At 43.2% G+C, this 17,760-nt stretch overlaps 1 protein-coding gene and 1 non-coding gene across 3 annotated transcripts in view; one reads left to right on the top strand and one right to left on the bottom strand.

Annotated features, from left to right (window-relative positions):
• Positions 1 to 6,311: 6,311 nt before the first annotated feature.
• On the bottom strand, positions 6,312 to 6,415 carry LOC116742820. The gene has a single exon (XR_004346595.1). It is a non-coding gene; the product is annotated as a U6 spliceosomal RNA (small nuclear RNA).
• A 994-nt stretch (positions 6,416 to 7,409) lies between these two features.
• Positions 7,410 to 17,760, top strand: part of UBE2V2 (ubiquitin conjugating enzyme E2 V2) — a 35,427-nt gene continuing 25,076 nt past the window's right edge. Inside the window, exon 1 of one of the 2 annotated variants that reach the window (XM_032609529.1) lies at positions 7,410 to 7,510. In XM_032609529.1, the coding sequence (XP_032465420.1) occupies positions 7,495 to 7,510 (16 nt within the window). In that variant the 5' untranslated portion in view covers positions 7,410 to 7,494. Of the gene's footprint in view, positions 7,511 to 14,499; positions 14,613 to 17,760 lie in introns of those variants that run through there. The other variant, XM_032609528.1, reaches the window with a different exon arrangement.

Consider the following 17,760-nt stretch of genomic DNA (forward strand, 5'->3'; position numbering starts at 1 on the left):
AAAGAGGTCCAAGTAGAAGCAATGGCCAGTGACAAGACCCTGGAGTGGTTGTGAATCTTCATTGTTGGAGGGACAGTGAGGAAGCACACGGGTTGGGTATGAAAGAGCGAAGAGGAGAGGAGTAGGAGGTGAAGATGGGAGATAAGGGAGCAGGCATGGGAATAGACCATGTAGAGCCTTCCAGGCCATTGCAAGAACTTCAGCTGAGTATGACGAAAGCCACTGGAGAATTTTTATTTAAATAGTTTTTTTTTTTTAAAGCAGTCTAGGTTCATAGCAAAACTGAGTGATTTCCCATATATGTCCCTCCCCCACACATGCATAGTGTCCCTCACTATCAACACCCCTGACCAGATGGTAAACTTGTTACGATAAACCTACACTGATGCATCATAATCACCCAAAGCCCATAGTTTATATTATGGTTCACTCTCTGTGTTGTACGCTCCATGGGCTTGGACAAATGTATAATGACATGTATCCACCATTATAACATCATACAGAGTAGTTCCACTGCCCTAAAAGTCCTCTGTGCTCTGCGTACTCATCTCTCCCTCTCCCGTAACTCCTAGCAACCACTGATCTTTTTATTGTCTCCACAGTTGTGACTTTTCCAGAATGTCCTACAGTATGTAGCCTTTTTCAGATTAGCTTCCTTCACTTAATATACAGTAATATGCATTTGTTTCTTCCCTGTCTTTTCATGACTTCATAGCTCATTTTGTAAAGCACTGAATAATATTCCACTGTCTATATACTGTACATCACAGTTTATGTATCCATTCACCTACTAACATCTTGGCTGCTTCCAAGTTTTGGCAATCATGAATAAAGCTACTATAAACATTAATGTGTACGTTTCAAGTGAACATGTTTTCAACTCCTTTGGGTAAATATCAAGGAGCAAAAGTGCGGGATTATATAGGAAGAGTGTATTTAGCTTTTTAAGAAACTGCCAGACTGCTTCCAAAGTGACTGCAACAGTTTACAATTTTTATTTATGTATTTACTTACTTGGCTGCATCGGGTCCTAGTTGTGGCACGTGGGCTCTTTGTTGCTGTGTGTGGGATCTTCCTTGCTGCATGCAGGATCTTTAGTTGTGGCATGCGAACGCTCAGTTGCATCATGTGGGATCTAGCTCCCCAACCAGGGATCAAACCCCAGCCCCCTGCGATGGGAGCACGGAGTCTTAACCACTGTGCCACCAGGGAAGCCCCGGATGCACCATTTTTCATCCTCACCAGCAACAAATGAGAATTCCTGTGGCTCCACATCCTCACTGGCATTTGGTGCTATCGGTGCTCTGGGTTTGGCCATTCTAATAGGTGTGTAGCAATATCTCATTGCTGTTTTAGTTTGCCTTTCCCTGATGACATATGTTCAGCATCTTTTCATGTGCTATCTGCCATCAGTATTTCTTCTTTGGTGAGGTGTCTGCTAAGGTCTTTAGCTCACTTTTCAATCAGATTGTTTGTTTTCTTATTGTTGAGTTTTAAAAGTTCTTAAAATTTGATGAGTCCTTTATGAGATGGGTCTTTTATAAATATTTCTCCTGTCTGTGGCTTGTCTTTTCATTCTCTTGACAGTGTTTTTTTGCAAAGCAGAAAGTGTTAACTTAAGTCCAGCTTATCAGTTCTTTCATGGATGGTACCTTCAGTGTCTTACCTAAAAAGTCATTGCCAAGCCCAAGGTCATCTAGGCTTTTTCCTATGTTAACTTCTAGGAATTTTATGGTATTGCATTATATACTTCAGTCTGTGATCCATTTAAAGTTAATATTTGTGAAGGGCATAAGGTCTGTGTCTAGAATCTTTTTTTTTTTTTGCACCTGGATGTTCAGTTGCTCAAGTATCATTTGTTGAAAAGACTACATTTGCTGCATTGTATTGCCTTTGCTGCCTGTCAAAGATCAGCTGACTCTATTTATATAGGTCTATTTATGGACTCTCTATTCTGTTCCATTTATCAATTCTTTCACCAATACGATTTTGTCTTGGTCACTGTAGCTTCGTAGAAAGTCTTGAATTCAAACAAGGTCAGTCCTCCAACTTTGCTCTTTTCCTTTAATATTGTGTTGGCTACCCTGGGTCTTTGCCTCTCGGTATAAACTTTAGAATCAGGATACATACTAGGATTTTGATTGGGAATCACACTGAATCTATAGATTAATTTGGAAAGAACTGACATCCTGATGATATTAAGTTTTCCTATCCAAGAACATGAAATATCTCTCCATTTATTTCTTCTTTGATATTGTTTATCAGAGTTTTGTAAGTTTACTCAGACAGATCTTATATGTAGTTAGGTTTGTAACTAAGTAATTTGGGGGGTGCTTATATTAGTACTGTTTTTAATTTCAAACTCCACTTGATCATTGCTGATACATAGGAAAGTGATAGACTTTTGTATGATAACTTGGTATCCTGCAATCTTTCTATAATTGCTTATTAGTTCCAGATTTTCTTGTTGATTCTTTCAGATTTTCTACATGGGAAATCATGTCACTGGCAAACAAATAAGTTTCATTCTTTCTTCTCCAGTACAGTGTTGAAAAGGAGTGGTGAGAAGGGGCATCCTTGTCTTTTTCTTGATCTTAGTGGAAAATCTAGTTTGTTACCTTTATCATGTCAGCTGTTGGCTTTTTGCAGATATTCTTCATCAGGTTGAGGAAATCCCCTCTATTCCTATTTTACTGATAGCTTTTGTCATGAATGAGTGTTGGATTTTATCATATGCTTTTCTGTATCTATTGATATGATCATGTGGCTTTTGTTTATAACCTATTGATATGATGAATTACATTGATTTTTGAATGTTGAAATAGCTTTGCATCCCTGAGATAAATCCCACTTGGTTATGGTGTGTAATTCTTTTTATACATTGTTGTATTGTTTGCTAATTTTTTTTTGTTTTTTGTTTGTTTGTTTTTGTGGTACGCGGGCCTCTCACTGTTGTGGCCTCTTCCATTGCAGAGCACAGGCTCTGGACACGTAGGCTCAGCGGCCATGGCTCACGGGCCCAGCCGCTCCGCGGCATGTGGGATCTTCCTGGACCGGGGCACGAACCTGTGTCCCTTGCATCGGCAGGCAGACTCTCAACCACTGCGCCACCAGGGAAGCCCTATTTGCTAATATTTTGTTGAGGATTTTTGCATCTATGTTGAAGAGATAGATTGTAGTTTTCTTTTCTTATAATGTCTTTGGTTTTGCTACTAGGGTAATGCTGACCTCACAGAATGAGGTAGGAAGTATTCCCTCTGTTCTATATTCTGAAAGAGTTTGTAGAGAATTGGTATAAGTTTTTCCTTAAATGTCTGATAGAATTGACCAGTAAAATTGGTGGGCCTGGTGCTTTCTGGTTTGGAAAGTTACCGATTGTTGATTTTTCTTCTTTAGTGTATAGGTCTATAATATATAGAGAGACCTATGCGTACTATTTTGTCTGTAAGCTTTGGCAAATTGTATCTTTCAAGGAATTGGTCCATTTCATCTGGGTTGTCAAATTTGAGGCATAGATTTGTTCATAGTCTTCCTTTATTATCCTTTTAATGTCAATAGGATTTGTAGTGATGTGCCCTCTTTCATTTCTGGTATTAGTAATATGTGTCTTCTCTCTGTCTGGTTAGCCTGGCTAGAGGCTTATTGATCTTTTCAAAGAACCAGCTTTTGGTTTTGTTGATTTTCTCTATGGATTTCCTGTTTTCAATTTCATTGCTTTCTACTCTTAATTTTTATTATTTCTTTACTTCTGCTTACTTTGGATTTAATTGGCTCTTTTTCTGGTTTCCTACGGTGGAAGCTTAGATGACTGATTTCACTTCTCTCTTCTTTTCTAACATTGCATGCAATGCTCAAAATTTCCCTCTAAGTACTGTTTTCACTGTATCCCACAAATTTTGACAAGTTCTGTTTTCATTTTTTAAAAAGCTTTATAGCAATTCCGGGAATTCCCTGGCATTCCAGTGGTTAGGACTCGGTATTTTCACTGCCAGGGCCTGGGTTCAGTCCCTGGTCAGGGCACTGAGATCCCACAAGCCTCACAGCGTTGCCAAAGGAAAAAAAAAAAAGCTTTATACCAATCCCTATCAAAATACCAATGGGATTTTTCACAGAACTAGAATAATTCTAAAATTTGTATGGAATCAAAAAAAGACCCTGAAAAGCCAAAGCAAACTTGAGAAAGAAGAACAGAGCTGGAGGGATCACACTCCTAGACTTCAGACTATACTACAGAGCTATATTAATCAAAACAGTATGATGCTATCATTCAGTCCTCACCCATCAGTTGCTGATGAGGCAACTAAGATCTACAGAGGGCCACACAGTTAGATAATGAAGACAGGATTAGTCCAGGTCTAACAATTTCCATTAAATGAGCTGTGTGGAAACACGAGTGTACGCGAGTGAGGTTTCCCTTTCTCCTGGACTGTCATCTGTCTCTCTGGTTTCCTCCTCTGTCCCTAACCCAGGGTCCACAAGGTAAAGGCACTTACAAACACCACTGGCTTACCAGTAGGCTGATGTACAGATGCTTCTGCCAAAACAGTGAGTCCAAATAAACTTTTTGACAAAAAAAACAAACACCAAAAACAGTATGAAATGAGCACAAAAACAGGCACATAGATCAATGGGACAGAATGGAGAGCCCAGAAATAAACCATGCATCTGTGGTCAATTAATCTACAACAAAGAAGGTAAGAATATAACTGATTACTGTAATTGTACATTAGCTAATCTTACAAATACTGAGTAACCATTACCGTGCATCAAAAACCTTCACTGACTCCCAAAATATGTGTAGACTGAATTACACACTTCTAAATGATACCGGAGACAAAGATAAAATCTCAAGAGAAATTTACAAAGTTTTCTTTTTTTAATTGAGGTATAGCTGATTTACAATATTATATTAGTTTCAGGTGTACAACATAGTGATTCTAAATTTGTACATTATACGCCATTTAAAGTTATTATAAAACATTGGGTGTATTCCCTGTCCTGTACAATATTTGTACCTCTTAATCCCCTCCATCTTCTCTCTCCTCCCTCCTTCTCACCACTGGTAACCATTAGTTTGTTCTCTACATGTGAGAGTCTGTTTCTATTTTGTTACATTAATTCTTTTGTTTCATATTTTATTTTTTTTTTTTTTGTGGTATGTGGGCCCCCACTGTTGTGGCCTCTCCCGTTGCGGAGCACAGGCTCCGGACGCGCAGGCTCAGCAGCCATGGCTCACGGGCCCAGCCGCTCCGCGGCATGTGGGATCTTCCTGAACTGGGGCATGAACCCATGTCCCCTGCCTCGGCAGGCAGACTCTCAACCACTGCGCCACCAGGGAAGCCCTGTTTCATATTTTAGATTCCACACGCAAGTGTAAACATCAGAATATTTGTCTTTCTCTGTCTCACTTCACTTAGCATAATACCCCCCAGGTCCAACCATGTAGTTGACAACGTTAAAATTTCATTCTTTTTAACGGCTGAGTAATATTCCATTGTGTATATATATTCCACGTCTTCTTTATCCACTCATCTGCTGATGGGCACTTAGGCTGCTTCCACACCTTGGCTACTGTAAGAGAGTGTATTAGTTTCCCGCTGCTGCAGAACAAATGATGCCAAAATGTAGTGGCCGAAAACAGCAAACATGTGTTATCTCATTTTCCGGGGGTCAGGAATCAGGCAACCTTTACCTGGGGTGCTCTGCCTCAAGGACTCTAGCATAGTGGCCCTTAAGGTGTTGGCCTGGGCCAAAGTGTCACCTGAAGACCTGAGTGGGGCGGATCTGCTTTCGAGCTCACCCCGCCATGTCTGTTGACAGGATTCAGCTCCTCAGGCTGTTGAACTGAGTGCTTCACTTCCTCAAGGTTAGTTATTGGCCAGAGGCTGATGTTCCTTGCCATGTGGGCTTCTCTGTAAGGTAGCTGTCAGGATGAGAGCTGGCTTCCCTCAGAGGGAGCAAGAGAGCAAGGTATGCAAGCTAGCAGTCGTTTTTTGCTTTCTGTTTTTTTCGGGGGCTTCACCATGCGGCTTGTGGGATGATCTCAGTTCTCCCACCCGGGATCCAACCCAGGCCCTGGGCAGTGGAAACGCCGGGTCCTAACCCCTGGACCACCAGGGAAGCCCTTGCAATGTAGTCTTCTTAAACAAAATCTCAGAAGCAATACCCCACACTTCTGTCTTATTTTATTCTTTCTTTTAAAATTGATTTTTATTGGCGTAGAGTCACTTTACAGTGTTGTTGGTTCCTTGCTGCACAGCAAAGTGAGTCAGTCATACGTACACGGATAACCACCCTTGCTCAGATTTCTGTAAGACATGGGCTGCTTCACGAATTTGCGTGCATCCTGGCAGGGGCCATGCTAATCCTCCCTGCTCCGGTCCAACCTTAGGGTATGTGCCGCCACAGTGGGCACTGCCTTATCTTATTCACTGGAACCTGGTCAGTAAACACAGCTCCCACAAAAGGCAGAGGGATATTAAAGTGCAAGGCATGACGCCAAGAGAGGGCCACCGGGAGCCACGGCAGAGGTTTCCCATCGCAGAGAGCGAACCGAACAGTGCCTGCTCAGCCGCTTCATTTTAGGGGGTGTGGCTGGGACCAAGCACTGACACCCCCTCCACGTTCAGAACCGAGCAGAGGGTCTGTCTCCTCCCCAAGCCTCCGCACAGTGCAAGGGACGGGTAAACAGGGGTGCAGGACGGAAAGCAGCAGCCCACCCAGCAGGCCCACCGCCCGGCCACAGAACGAGCCCCACTCATGTGGGCCGGGGCGGGGAGAGGTCCGCGCGCCCCGGGACGTCGTGGCCTCGGGGGTCGTCCCCGGTCGTCCCCGCGGCCGCCCGAGCCGCGTGGGCAGCTCCGCCCTCTGGACGCAGTGATGCTCCCCAATCACTCACAAGCGGAAGGAACTTTCTAGACTCAGGCACAGACTTCTATCACGTTTCTCTCGCGTGCCTATCTCAAAAGAAAGCACGAACAAGGTGGTTTAATTCTAGCGGCTCCTTAAAACTTTTTGTCACTCCTTGAATCATTTTCGACGGAACCGTCAACGCCCCTGCCTGGTCAGGGCCTCATTTCCACAAGCACTTCGTCTAACTCCACAGACGCCACCCTACCCCGCGACCGAGGATGGCCCTCTGGGCGGCGCTAGCGCACCTGCTCCGACGCACGCCTATGACGTCAGAGCCGACGCCGGCTCTCGGAGCACGTTCCCCGCCCGGAGCATTCTGGCCTCGCGCTCTTCCTTTCTGTCACGGTGACTGACTCAAGTCTGTCCCATGAGCTTAACCTGCACCCTCACACTCCGATTTGGCGGGACCGTCCCAGGAAGCCGGAAGCCGGAAGCCGGAAGCCGCGGGGCGGGTCCGCGTTGACGTACCGGAAGCTGCGGGGCGGGAGCCTGGGGCCGGAAGCCGCGGGGCGGGCGGCGGCGCTCCCGGAGGTAGCGCGGACGTCGCATGCGTCCGGGCGGTGCGTCGGGCTGCAGGAGAAGATGGCGGTCTCCACAGGTCAGTACCGTGCCGGGTCGCCTGCTTTTCCATCCCAGCCCGCGCTGCGCCTCTGAGCGCAGCTGGCGGCCGGCCTGGCGGTGTGGGAGAAGCCGGAGTACGGGCCCCCGGCCGCCGGACTTTCCGCGGAGCGCAGCCGGAGCAGGGAGGGTCCTGGCGGCCGTCGGGGCGGCGGTCGTGCCCGTGCGTCGGCTGCGCGCCTGGGGGCTGGGCTGGGCCGGGCCGGGCCGGCTGGCCCGGGGCTCTGGCGGGCAGTGCGGGAGCGAGGAGGGGAGCCCGGGCGGGCCGCGTCCACCTGGGCGCGCGAGGCCTCGCGTGAGGGTCCTGGATGGAACGGGTCCGACCCCCCGGCTCGCCCTGACGTGGGCGAAGGACAGGGCCATTCTTACCGACTGAATGCGTGTGGTCTTTTTTTCGCTGGAGTGAAAAACTGAGATGTAGACTAAATAGAAGCAAGGAGCTAGGTGAACACTAATTGAAGAAAAAGTGGTTTCTTAGATTAGCTGTTCCGCTCCTCTCGTACTGAATACAGTTTTGGTTTCCTCTGAGCACAGACGTTGAAATTCGGTATTAACACTAAGGTTTTAGAAATTTGACCATTACAAAATGTTAAAGGGGGACCGTTTTATTACTTAAAACGTTAAGACGTATGGTCTTTAATTTTTTCTAATCATTATTGAACCATGGCTGTGGAACAGTGTGGTTTTGTATTTCATGCCATCATTGCATAATAACACGAATTTTCAAGTCTTTGTGTACTTAAGTGGAAGGCTTCGGTGTATGTTGTGATGGGTACTTTTAAGGTAGTGCCGTTCTCCCTTCATTTTAATGAAGAATTGCGTCTTTTGTATCGCATCTTTATTACGTACAGGTGTCAGGATAAGCTGTTTAACGATTTTAGCGTTGGGGAGCTATTTCGGTACACTTGGGGTCAGAGCTAGCTAGTAAAGCGTGGATGATTTAAAAAGTGACATTTTAGTGTTAAAACTTTACTGTCCTTGCTATTTGAAATCGAGTGTGCTTGTGCATTAAAACTCCATGTCTTTTTAAGAGTTGTGCTTCGTATCTGAAGGTTCTTGAAAATTTAGTAGTAAAGTGGTGTGTTTCAGTTTGATTGATAATCTTCATTTTGTGGATTTCACTTTTTTATTTAAATACGATTTTTCTCCCCTTTAACGTTGTACCTGTGAGAGAGTGTGGAAATATTTTGAAAAGACCAATGATTAGATTATGTTAATGGCAGGTGCTCTTTGTTAACCACAGTGAGTCATTTTTGGAAGTTGACTATGCATTATAAAGAAGTTGCTGAGAGATTATTAGCACGTTTATTGTACATTGGAAGCCTGTATTTTCTAGTTTATATTTCAGCATTCTAATTGTTACATTTACGCTGCTTTTAAATTTATGAGATTCGAAACCTGAGCATAATCAGAAAGAATATCTTTAGGCAGTTAGTTGATGTTTTTCTTAAATCACTGAAATTTGTTTTGAAACTGTTGTTAAAAATTGCGTTGGCGAATTTCATATACCGTTTATTCCTTTTCTGTGCTTTACAACATTGACACTATCGTCCAGCTTGGGGAGAGAGGAGTGCAGAAGCAGTTTTGGACTATGTTTTGAAACTATTTTTAAATTATATTTTCTCTTAGTTCTACTTTTGTATTGTTTGCCTCTTGGTAGCAATGTGAAATAAATGTGATAAAGATTGAAATTTTAAAATTAGGGTGTACTGTACATGTTTTTTTTTGCAGTACGCTGGCCTCTCACTGCCGTGCCATCTCCCTTTGTGGAGACACAGGCTCCAGACGCACAGGCCCAGCGGCCACGGCTCACGGGCCCAGCCGCTCCGCGGCATGTGGGATCCTCCTGGACCGGGCAACAAACCCGCGTCCCCTGCATCGGCAGGCAGACCCTCAACCACTGCGCCACCAGGGAAGTCCCATGTTTTTTTATTAAGCCAAAATAATCTTGATAAAAATAGCCTCTTTAATAGTCCAAAAAGAAAAAGACAACTGACAGATTTTTTTTTAATTTTAACTAAAGCATTATATTTAACTTGCATTACCTAAATCATATGCTTTTAGTCTTTCTGTTACTGGAAGAAAAATTGGCAGGAAGAATTCTAACTAGACTGAGACCTCTAAGCTGACTGATATGATACTTTCCCATACCATTTGGTCCTCTTTGTTTTGCAGTTGAGTAAAACTGAGGCCTGAGGAAATACAAGGTTTATATAGTTGGTTAGCAGTAGAGTCCAGATCAGAATCAGGTTTTTACTCTCAGTCTAGTGCTTTTTCCATCATGAGCAATTATGAATTTGGAATAATCCTGAAATCAGGAATCTTACGTCCTTTTAAGGCTTGAGAGTGCTTTCATACTTCTCTTCCTAGCAGAATCCTTGTTTCAGACTGTCAGATGCTTCTTGTGGACAGAAATAGGGCTGTGGTGGAGACCCACTGGCTAGGTTCCCCTTTCCCAAGAGACAGTCACCTCTGGGGGTCAAGATGATTTCATAGGACACGGCTTAAGAAACACGACTCTTTTGGGATAGAAATTTGTTAGTATATTTAGTGCCTGTGATTCAAAAATTTAATCACATCTCAGCACTAATAGAAAGTATTAATGTTAGCTTATAAAGTGTGGTAAGTCTACGTAAGCCATATAGGTGTAAAACAACCACAGTGAGGCCTAATTAACCTTTTTCAGAAGTGGGAAGCATTATGTATACTGGAACAGGAACTGGGTTGGCTGTGTTTTGATTCCCTTGCTGCCCTGGTAGATTGCCATGCTAGGCGTGCAGTGAGTCTCATAAGCCTTGCTTTTCCGTCCTTTCTATGAAAAGTTTGGACTACATGATTTTGTTTGTTTTCCCCATCTTCAGGATGAAGATTTGTGGATATGGGCAGAACTTGGGAGTAGTAATAGAAGAAGAGATTTGCAGGTGTAAATCATAGAACCTGGAAATTAAACAATATAAGAGCTGAACTGTAATAGTCCAGGCTATTTCCCTCTTGAGACTTTAATAACAGGCCTGGTAGATTTGTCTATGTGAGTTAGGAACCTGGGTGCTCTTGACGTATGTTTGCTCTTGGTAATATCGTCAGGCAATACAGCCTATCAGCAGTCCTCCCTTTGCGTGGTAGTTTGGGTGGCATACTGAAACTGTTCAGAGCAATCTTACTAAGTGAGAAAAATTATGATTATTCTGTGACCTTTAGAAATGTTTGCTAGAAACATTGAAAATTCCTGGGGTTACAAGCAATATAGGAAAAATGGAAAAAATAGTAAAACTAACATTTGTTTAGTACGCTGTAGTTTAAACGTGAGAAATTAAGAACTAGAGTGTTTTTGGTTATAAAACGCTTGTCAAGAGTAGTTTGAACAATGCTTGCCTTATCTTTTTAATCGTATAACTTAATGTGGAACAAGTATCTTTCTGTGCTTTGGTGAATTGTCATACTCCTAAATTTGGATCTGCTTCCAGTATTTTGTCATTTGTGCTTTCAGTGTTAGGAAATACCTCTGAGAGTTTCTTTATTGTGAAGTTTTTCACTTCCTCTGGGACACGGTCATCCTTTTCCTACATCTCCTTTCCTCATTTATGTCAGTAAGCTCACGTTCACAGAATTCCTCTGCCTGCTCTTCCGGAGTCTCTCCGATGTTCCCACAGTCAAATTTCTTCTGTGACTCTCTTTACATTTGTTCAGATTTCACTTCCCGTGTTGCCAGTTCTTGTTTCTCTGCTGGACTTTCACCTTTGTTGGCTATTTTTATGGACTGTCACTGGTAGACAAGGAGGCAACTCTATTCCATGCTTTGCTCTCTGTTAACTGAGTAAGAGATGTGCAGTGAGCCTCAGGTACACGCTGAAAGCTGTGAAGTGCTGGCTGCTGGTCGGGACTGCTCGTCTGTCACTCACATGGTCACCTGTGGACTGAGGAGATAGCAGCCACGTGTGAGCTCTGTGCGCGTACTCATTGTCTGCGTACCATGGAGACTGGAGTCTGAACCCTGTTGTTGGGGGACTGGTGTCTCACTAAACCGTGGTAACTGAAAGTCACACGTGTGGAAACCATGAAAAGCGGAGATTGCCCATATGCGGAAACATCCACTTAGCAAGTATTTGGGGAGCTGTTTGACGCAAAACTTCAAAATGGATGTGAGGTATGTAGACTAGAACAAGTGGAATGAAATCCAGTGTTCAGAAGTTTGTTTCAGGGGCTTCCCTGGTGGCGCAGTGGTTGAGAGTCCGCCTGCCGATTCAGGGGACGCGGGTTCTTGCCCCGGTCCAGGAAGATCCCGCATGCCGTGCCGCGGAGCCTGCGCGTCCGGAGCCTGTGCTCCGCAACGGGAGAGGCCACAACAGTGAGAGGCCCGCGTACAAAAAAGTCTGTTTCAAAAGTAGTTAACTGTTTTAAAAGAGCAGATGTATTTATAAGTAAATCTTTGAGATATTATTGTAAGATGGGACTTCAGGACTGGGTTTGGAAGTGTATTCTTGTTTACACAGTCTTTGCTGACTTGTGTAAGAGCAGATGTTATTTTCAGTTTAAGTTGGAACTCAGCAAAGTTTGAAACAACAGAAGGGGAGAGAGGTCCTTATGGCTTGTATAGGTCCTTATACATATATGGGAATAGTAGTGCTCATGGAAAGTACATTATGAATCATTTAGGCTCTAGGCAAAGTATATTTTATAGATGAGCGCTATCTAGATATGAAATAACTTTCACAAGATTACTTAGCTAGATGCTGAGTCCAGAGCTAGTTTCTTGATTACAGGTTCTTTGATTCTGCTTCGGTATCATGCTGTGTTCTATAAACTTTTTGGTTGCTTCATGTAAGTGGAATCATACAGCATTTGTCTTTTTCTTTGTGACTTATTTCTCAGCATAATACTCTCTAGGTCCATCCGTGTTGTCGCAAATGGCAAAATTTCATTCTTTTTTATGGCTGAATGGTATACACACACAGTGTATTTGTGTGTGTGTGTGTGCACGCACGTGTGTGCACCTTCCACGTCCTCTTTATCCATTCATGTATTGATGGGAACTTACGTTGCTTTCATATCTTGGCTGTTGTGCATAACGCTGCAGTTAACATAAGGGTGCGTATATCTTTTTGAAATAGTGCTTTTGTTCTCTTCGGATAAACAGCCAGGAGTAGAATTGCTGAATTGTATGGTAGCTCTATTTTTAATTTTTTGAGGGCCTTCCGTACTGTTTTACATAGTGGCTGCACCAATTTACATTCCCACCAACAGTGCACAAGGGTTCCATTTTCTCCACATTCTTGCCAACTTGTTTTTTGTTGTCTTTTTGATGACAGCAATTCTGACAGGTGTGAGGTGGTGTCTCATTGTGGTTTTGATTTGCATTTCCCTGATGATTAGTGATGTTGAGCACCATCTTTTCGCGTGCCTGTTGGCCATCTGTGTGTCTTTGGAAAGATGTCTTATTCAGATCCTCAGCCCATTTTTTAAATCAGGTTGCTTTTTTGGATGTTGAGTAGTATGAGTTCTTTGTATATTTTGGATATTAATCCCTTATCAGACGTAGTGTTTGCCAGTGTCTTCTCCCATCCTGTTGGCTTCCTTTGTGTTATGTTGATAGTTTCCTCTGTGCCAAGCTTTTAGTTTGATGTAGTCTCATTTGCTTATTTTTGCTTTTTTTTCCCCTTGCCTGAAGAGACATCCAAAAAATTATTGCTAAGACTGATGTCAAAGAGCATACTGCCTAAGTTTTCTTCTAGAAATTTTAAGGCTTCAGGTGTTACATTTAAGTCGATGGATTTTGAGTTTACTTTTGTGTGTGGTGTGAGGGAGTAGTCCGGTTTGATTCTTGCGCATGTAGCCGTCCGGTTTCCCCAGCACCATTTATTGAAGTCACTGTTCACTGTATGTTCTTGTCTCCTTTGTTGTAGGTTAATTGCCCACATAAGTGTGGGTTCATTTCTGCTTTGCCCGTCTTAAAAAATTTGCATTATTTGTCTCTTTATTGTTGAGTAGTAAGCGTTCTTATATATTCTAGATACAAGTTCCTTATTAGATGTACGGTTTGTAAATATTTTCTCTCTGTAGGTTTTTTGGTTTTTTTGATGGTATCCTTTGAAACCCCAAAGTTTTAAATTTTGATAAAGTCCAATTTATCTGTTTTTTTCTACTTTATTAAGATGAAAAGTCTGGCTTTTGGTATGTACTTCATCGTCTACCTGACCCTTTGTTTTAAAAACATCATGTTGACATATGTAAGTTCTAAGTGATGATCTGGTTATGATTATTATACAGGATTACCACATGACAGAGGGTAGGAGTCTAAGCCCTGCCTTGCCAGGTGTGAGGTTTAATGTTACATTAACAGAGTTATATAGCCAGATAGCAGGCATGCTTCAAGCAGTTTATTCTTTGTAAGTATGTAATTATGCCATAGATTTTTTTCAGTCTAGTGACTGGAATGTTACTGAAAAGTACCAACAATGCATAGCTTGGTTTACTGTTTGTTATTCATGGTAGTGTCACCTGCTAACTAAATTATCGGTTACAGCTTACTAAACAGTATCGATGTAAGTGGTTGTTTCCTGAGAGGATATACTTAAGTTATTGAAAAGTTTTAAATTTTCTCAAGTGTTCACCCTGCCAGCAGTGACTTGGCGGGATACTTCCTTTGCTTCTAACTGCAGCTCCCTGGTGCCACAGGAGAGCCCCTGTACCCTGTAGGTGGTCTCCGGGAGGGAGAGAGGGAGGTGAGAGAGGGAGGTGTGCCAGTCCTCACTCCATTTGGAAGTTCCTGCTGGAGAGGAAGCAGAGTATGTTGTGGTTCACCTAGCTTTCTGCCACTCCCGAGCTTATTCTCAGGGAGGCATTCCTTCTGAGTTCTGAAGTAAACATTGCTCGCAGGTTTCCTGGAGAATATTAAGTAACTCGGTTCTCCCTGGTTAGTCTGCCTCATTGAGATAGCAGTAGTGTTCTGAGCAAAATCTCTTGAGGTAGCTTATTGCATTTGAATGCATCCGCCTACATGGTTGTCCTCACCCATCACCACCGCCAAGATGCTGGGGAAAGGATTCTGTGTTCGGAATCGGCATCACCTGCTTCAGGACTGGCCCGTAAGTGTCGACAGAAAGGTTGAAAGTAAGCGTCTGCCATAAACGCACCACGTGTTTATTGAGTGCCTCCGATGTTGTCATTTCCTTATGGTGCAGTTTCTATATGAGTGATTTAATAATGAGAAAACAAATGGTTCAAGTAAAATCTAGCTTTCCCCCTTTGTGTATTATAATGTTTTACTTTTAAATTTTGTTTTGAGTTTACTTTTTGAAGTGAAGCGGTACTAAAAGGATATTTTGTGTTCAAATACTTTCATTAAATAAACACATGAAGCTTCATATTTTCTCCTTGCCTGAGTTAGTATACAGCATATAGGCCGTGAGAAGAGTTGCAGAATTTTGGGAGAGTGGCTTTGGCTGGCACCTACAGAGTACCAGTAGCATGGCTCACATTCTACTCCACGTACTGCAGCTTCCATACCGTGGGTTCGAGGCGCCTTGCAAGTCCTCTAATCCAGAGGGTTTGTGTTTGAAGGCATAGTACAGATGCTTCAGATGTACGTTTGATTTGAAATTTTTTTCAGATTTATTTTCACCTGCCATATTTCATCAATTCTAAGACAAATTTTAATATCTGAAATGGATATATGGCTTCAAACAGTGATTTATTCCTGTGATTTGGGGGCTGAGTGTGTGGTTTTGCCGGTCTCCCTTCACCTGACGGTGGGCTGGGCCTTGTGCCCAGGTGCCTTGGTTCTAGTCCACGTGGCCACTCCAGGTGCTCTGTTTGGACTTCCTCGCACCCCAGTAGTGTCTGGGAGGTCAGAATTTGTATGGTGGTTGGCTTCCAAGAAAACCAAACAGAAGCTATAGGGCTCTGACGAGGCTCGTCCCAGCCCAGAACCGCACCAGCATCGCGTTCTGTCGAAACAAGTGGCAAGGCCAGCCCAGAGTCGGGGGGAGGGGAGTAGCCCTGGCCTCTGACCAGGAGGGCGCGTGCCTGGAGACAGGAGACAGGTTGTTCACAGCTGGCTCTGAGGCTGGCTACACTCCCTGTGCTTTGTTCTTGAGGGTGGATTTCACAGACTGGAGTATAAATCAAAGTGTATAAATATTTTAAAATTCTTGTTATATTTTGTCAAATTCCCTCTTCAGCAAGGTGTAGTCAATTTCCAGTGATGTGTAAGGATGGATAAATGTAGTTTATCCACTGTCTTGCCGGCATTGTGTTTACTGTGCTTTTAATTTTATTTTTTGATGGGAGTACAGTAATGTCATTTTTTTTTTTTAAGGCTGCATGTTTTTCTTATTTTCTCTTTTGGTTCATTTTCTTTTCTTTTTTTTTAACATCTTTATTGGGGTATAATTGCTTTACAATGGTGTGTTAGTTTCTGCTTTATAACAAAGTGAATCAGCTATACATATACATATGTTCCCATATCTCTTTCCTCTTGCGTCTCCCTCCCTCTGGTTCATTTTCTTGTTGGATTATCAGTTGTATTTCATATCTGTCTATGAAATACATATTATCCATTTACTACTTCAGTATAACTGGTTATTGATGATATAGAGTTTTAATATTTTAGAAATCAACTTAAAATTTTTATACCTTATGTTTATTACTGTTTCCCTTTTTCTTTTTTTTCTTTTTTTTTTTTTGACTTCTTAGGATAGGGTCATGTCTGATGTTCTGAAACAGTCCTCCAAATGGAATTCAAGAATCCTAAACTTGGGAGGAGCTTTAGGAATAACGTGGTTTCGCAAGGGTTCTGATGCTGAGGATGGAGGTGGGGCAGAGACCTGGGGACAGGATTTCTCCTTTCTCTCCAGTCCAGCCGGACCCCTCCTGAAGTAGGCTTCTATGTGCGGGTCAGTGAGCTGGGTTGGGGTGGGCTCATGTAGTTTAGTCCCACATTTTACATCAAAGTACGCAGAGTGGAAGAAAAAGACACTTTGCCCAAAGTCACCTGTCTAGTTTTGTGGTAGAGCAAAACTACTACTTTAGGAAACTTTCCTGTTGCTTTTGTCATCTATGTGCCTCTCATATGCTGTGATTTCTGTGTCTTGCTGCCCTGATAGGCTGTCGATTCCATGAGGGCTGGGACTGTCAGTGTGAGATCCCACGGCCTAGCACAGTTTCTAGCTCGTGCTTGATGTTTAGTTTTGGTTATTGGAAATAAATAACATCACAGAATTACAACAATAAAACGAACCACATTTTTCTTAGTGGAGGCATTTAACGTTTTTTCCCGATTGCTCTTTCATCACAGCCGTTGTTGTTCTCCCCTCTGCCCTCCTGTCCTTGAAGTCTGTGCTTAAACCCCTCCCTTGGTCTTCACTGCCGCAGGTGAAGTCTGAATTTGTAAGCACGCCTGTCCTTCCAGGCAGTTTCTGGCTCTTTGCCCATTTATCCTCTACTGCTATCCCCACACATTGCCTACCATTCTTTCTCTCCTTGTTTAGGTACTGTTCCTCCTCTTTTTAGACGAAAGATTTTTAAACACCAGAAAAATGCATGAATACACATGCACCCACCCCCAGCTCTCTCAAACGCTAATAAATTATTCTTGCTTCAGGTTTTCGGGTTTTTTTTTTTTTTTTTTGCGGTACGCGGGCCTCTCACCGTTGTGGACTCTCCCGTTGCGGAGCACAGGCTCGGGACGCGCAGGCTCAGCGGCCATGGCTCACGGGCCCAGCCGCTCTGTGGCATGTGGGATCCTCCCGGACCGGGGCACGAACCCGCGTCCCCTGCATCGGCAGGCGGACTCCCAACCACTGCGCCACCAGGGAAGCCCAGGTTTTCTGTTTTTTGAAGAAACGAAACATTACCAGGACCCTTCCAAGTACTAGGCCCCTTTCTCTTTGCCCACAGGTGATCACTATCCTGATTAAGGAGTATATTCCACAAACATTTTTATACCTTTGCTAGATATGTGTGTGCTCAGGAGGAGTATAGTAAAGGTCTGTTGGTACATAGCTTTGTTTGGTTTTTTTTGGTTTATTTTTTTTCAGTTATGGTAAAGTGTATGTAACATACAGTTTACTGTCTTAACTGCCTCTGTCCAGTTCAGCACTATCATGTATTCACTTTGTTGTGCAGCCAACCTCCAGATCCTTTTCACCTTGTGAAACTGCAACTGTGCACTTACTGAACAACATGTTTGTAAAATTTTAGCATTGATTGATGCTTGTAGCTCTTATTCTTTCA

The sequence above is a fragment of the Phocoena sinus genome, chromosome 17 (genome assembly GCF_008692025.1).
Source record: "Phocoena sinus isolate mPhoSin1 chromosome 17, mPhoSin1.pri, whole genome shotgun sequence".
Lineage (NCBI taxonomy): Eukaryota > Metazoa > Chordata > Mammalia > Artiodactyla > Phocoenidae > Phocoena > Phocoena sinus.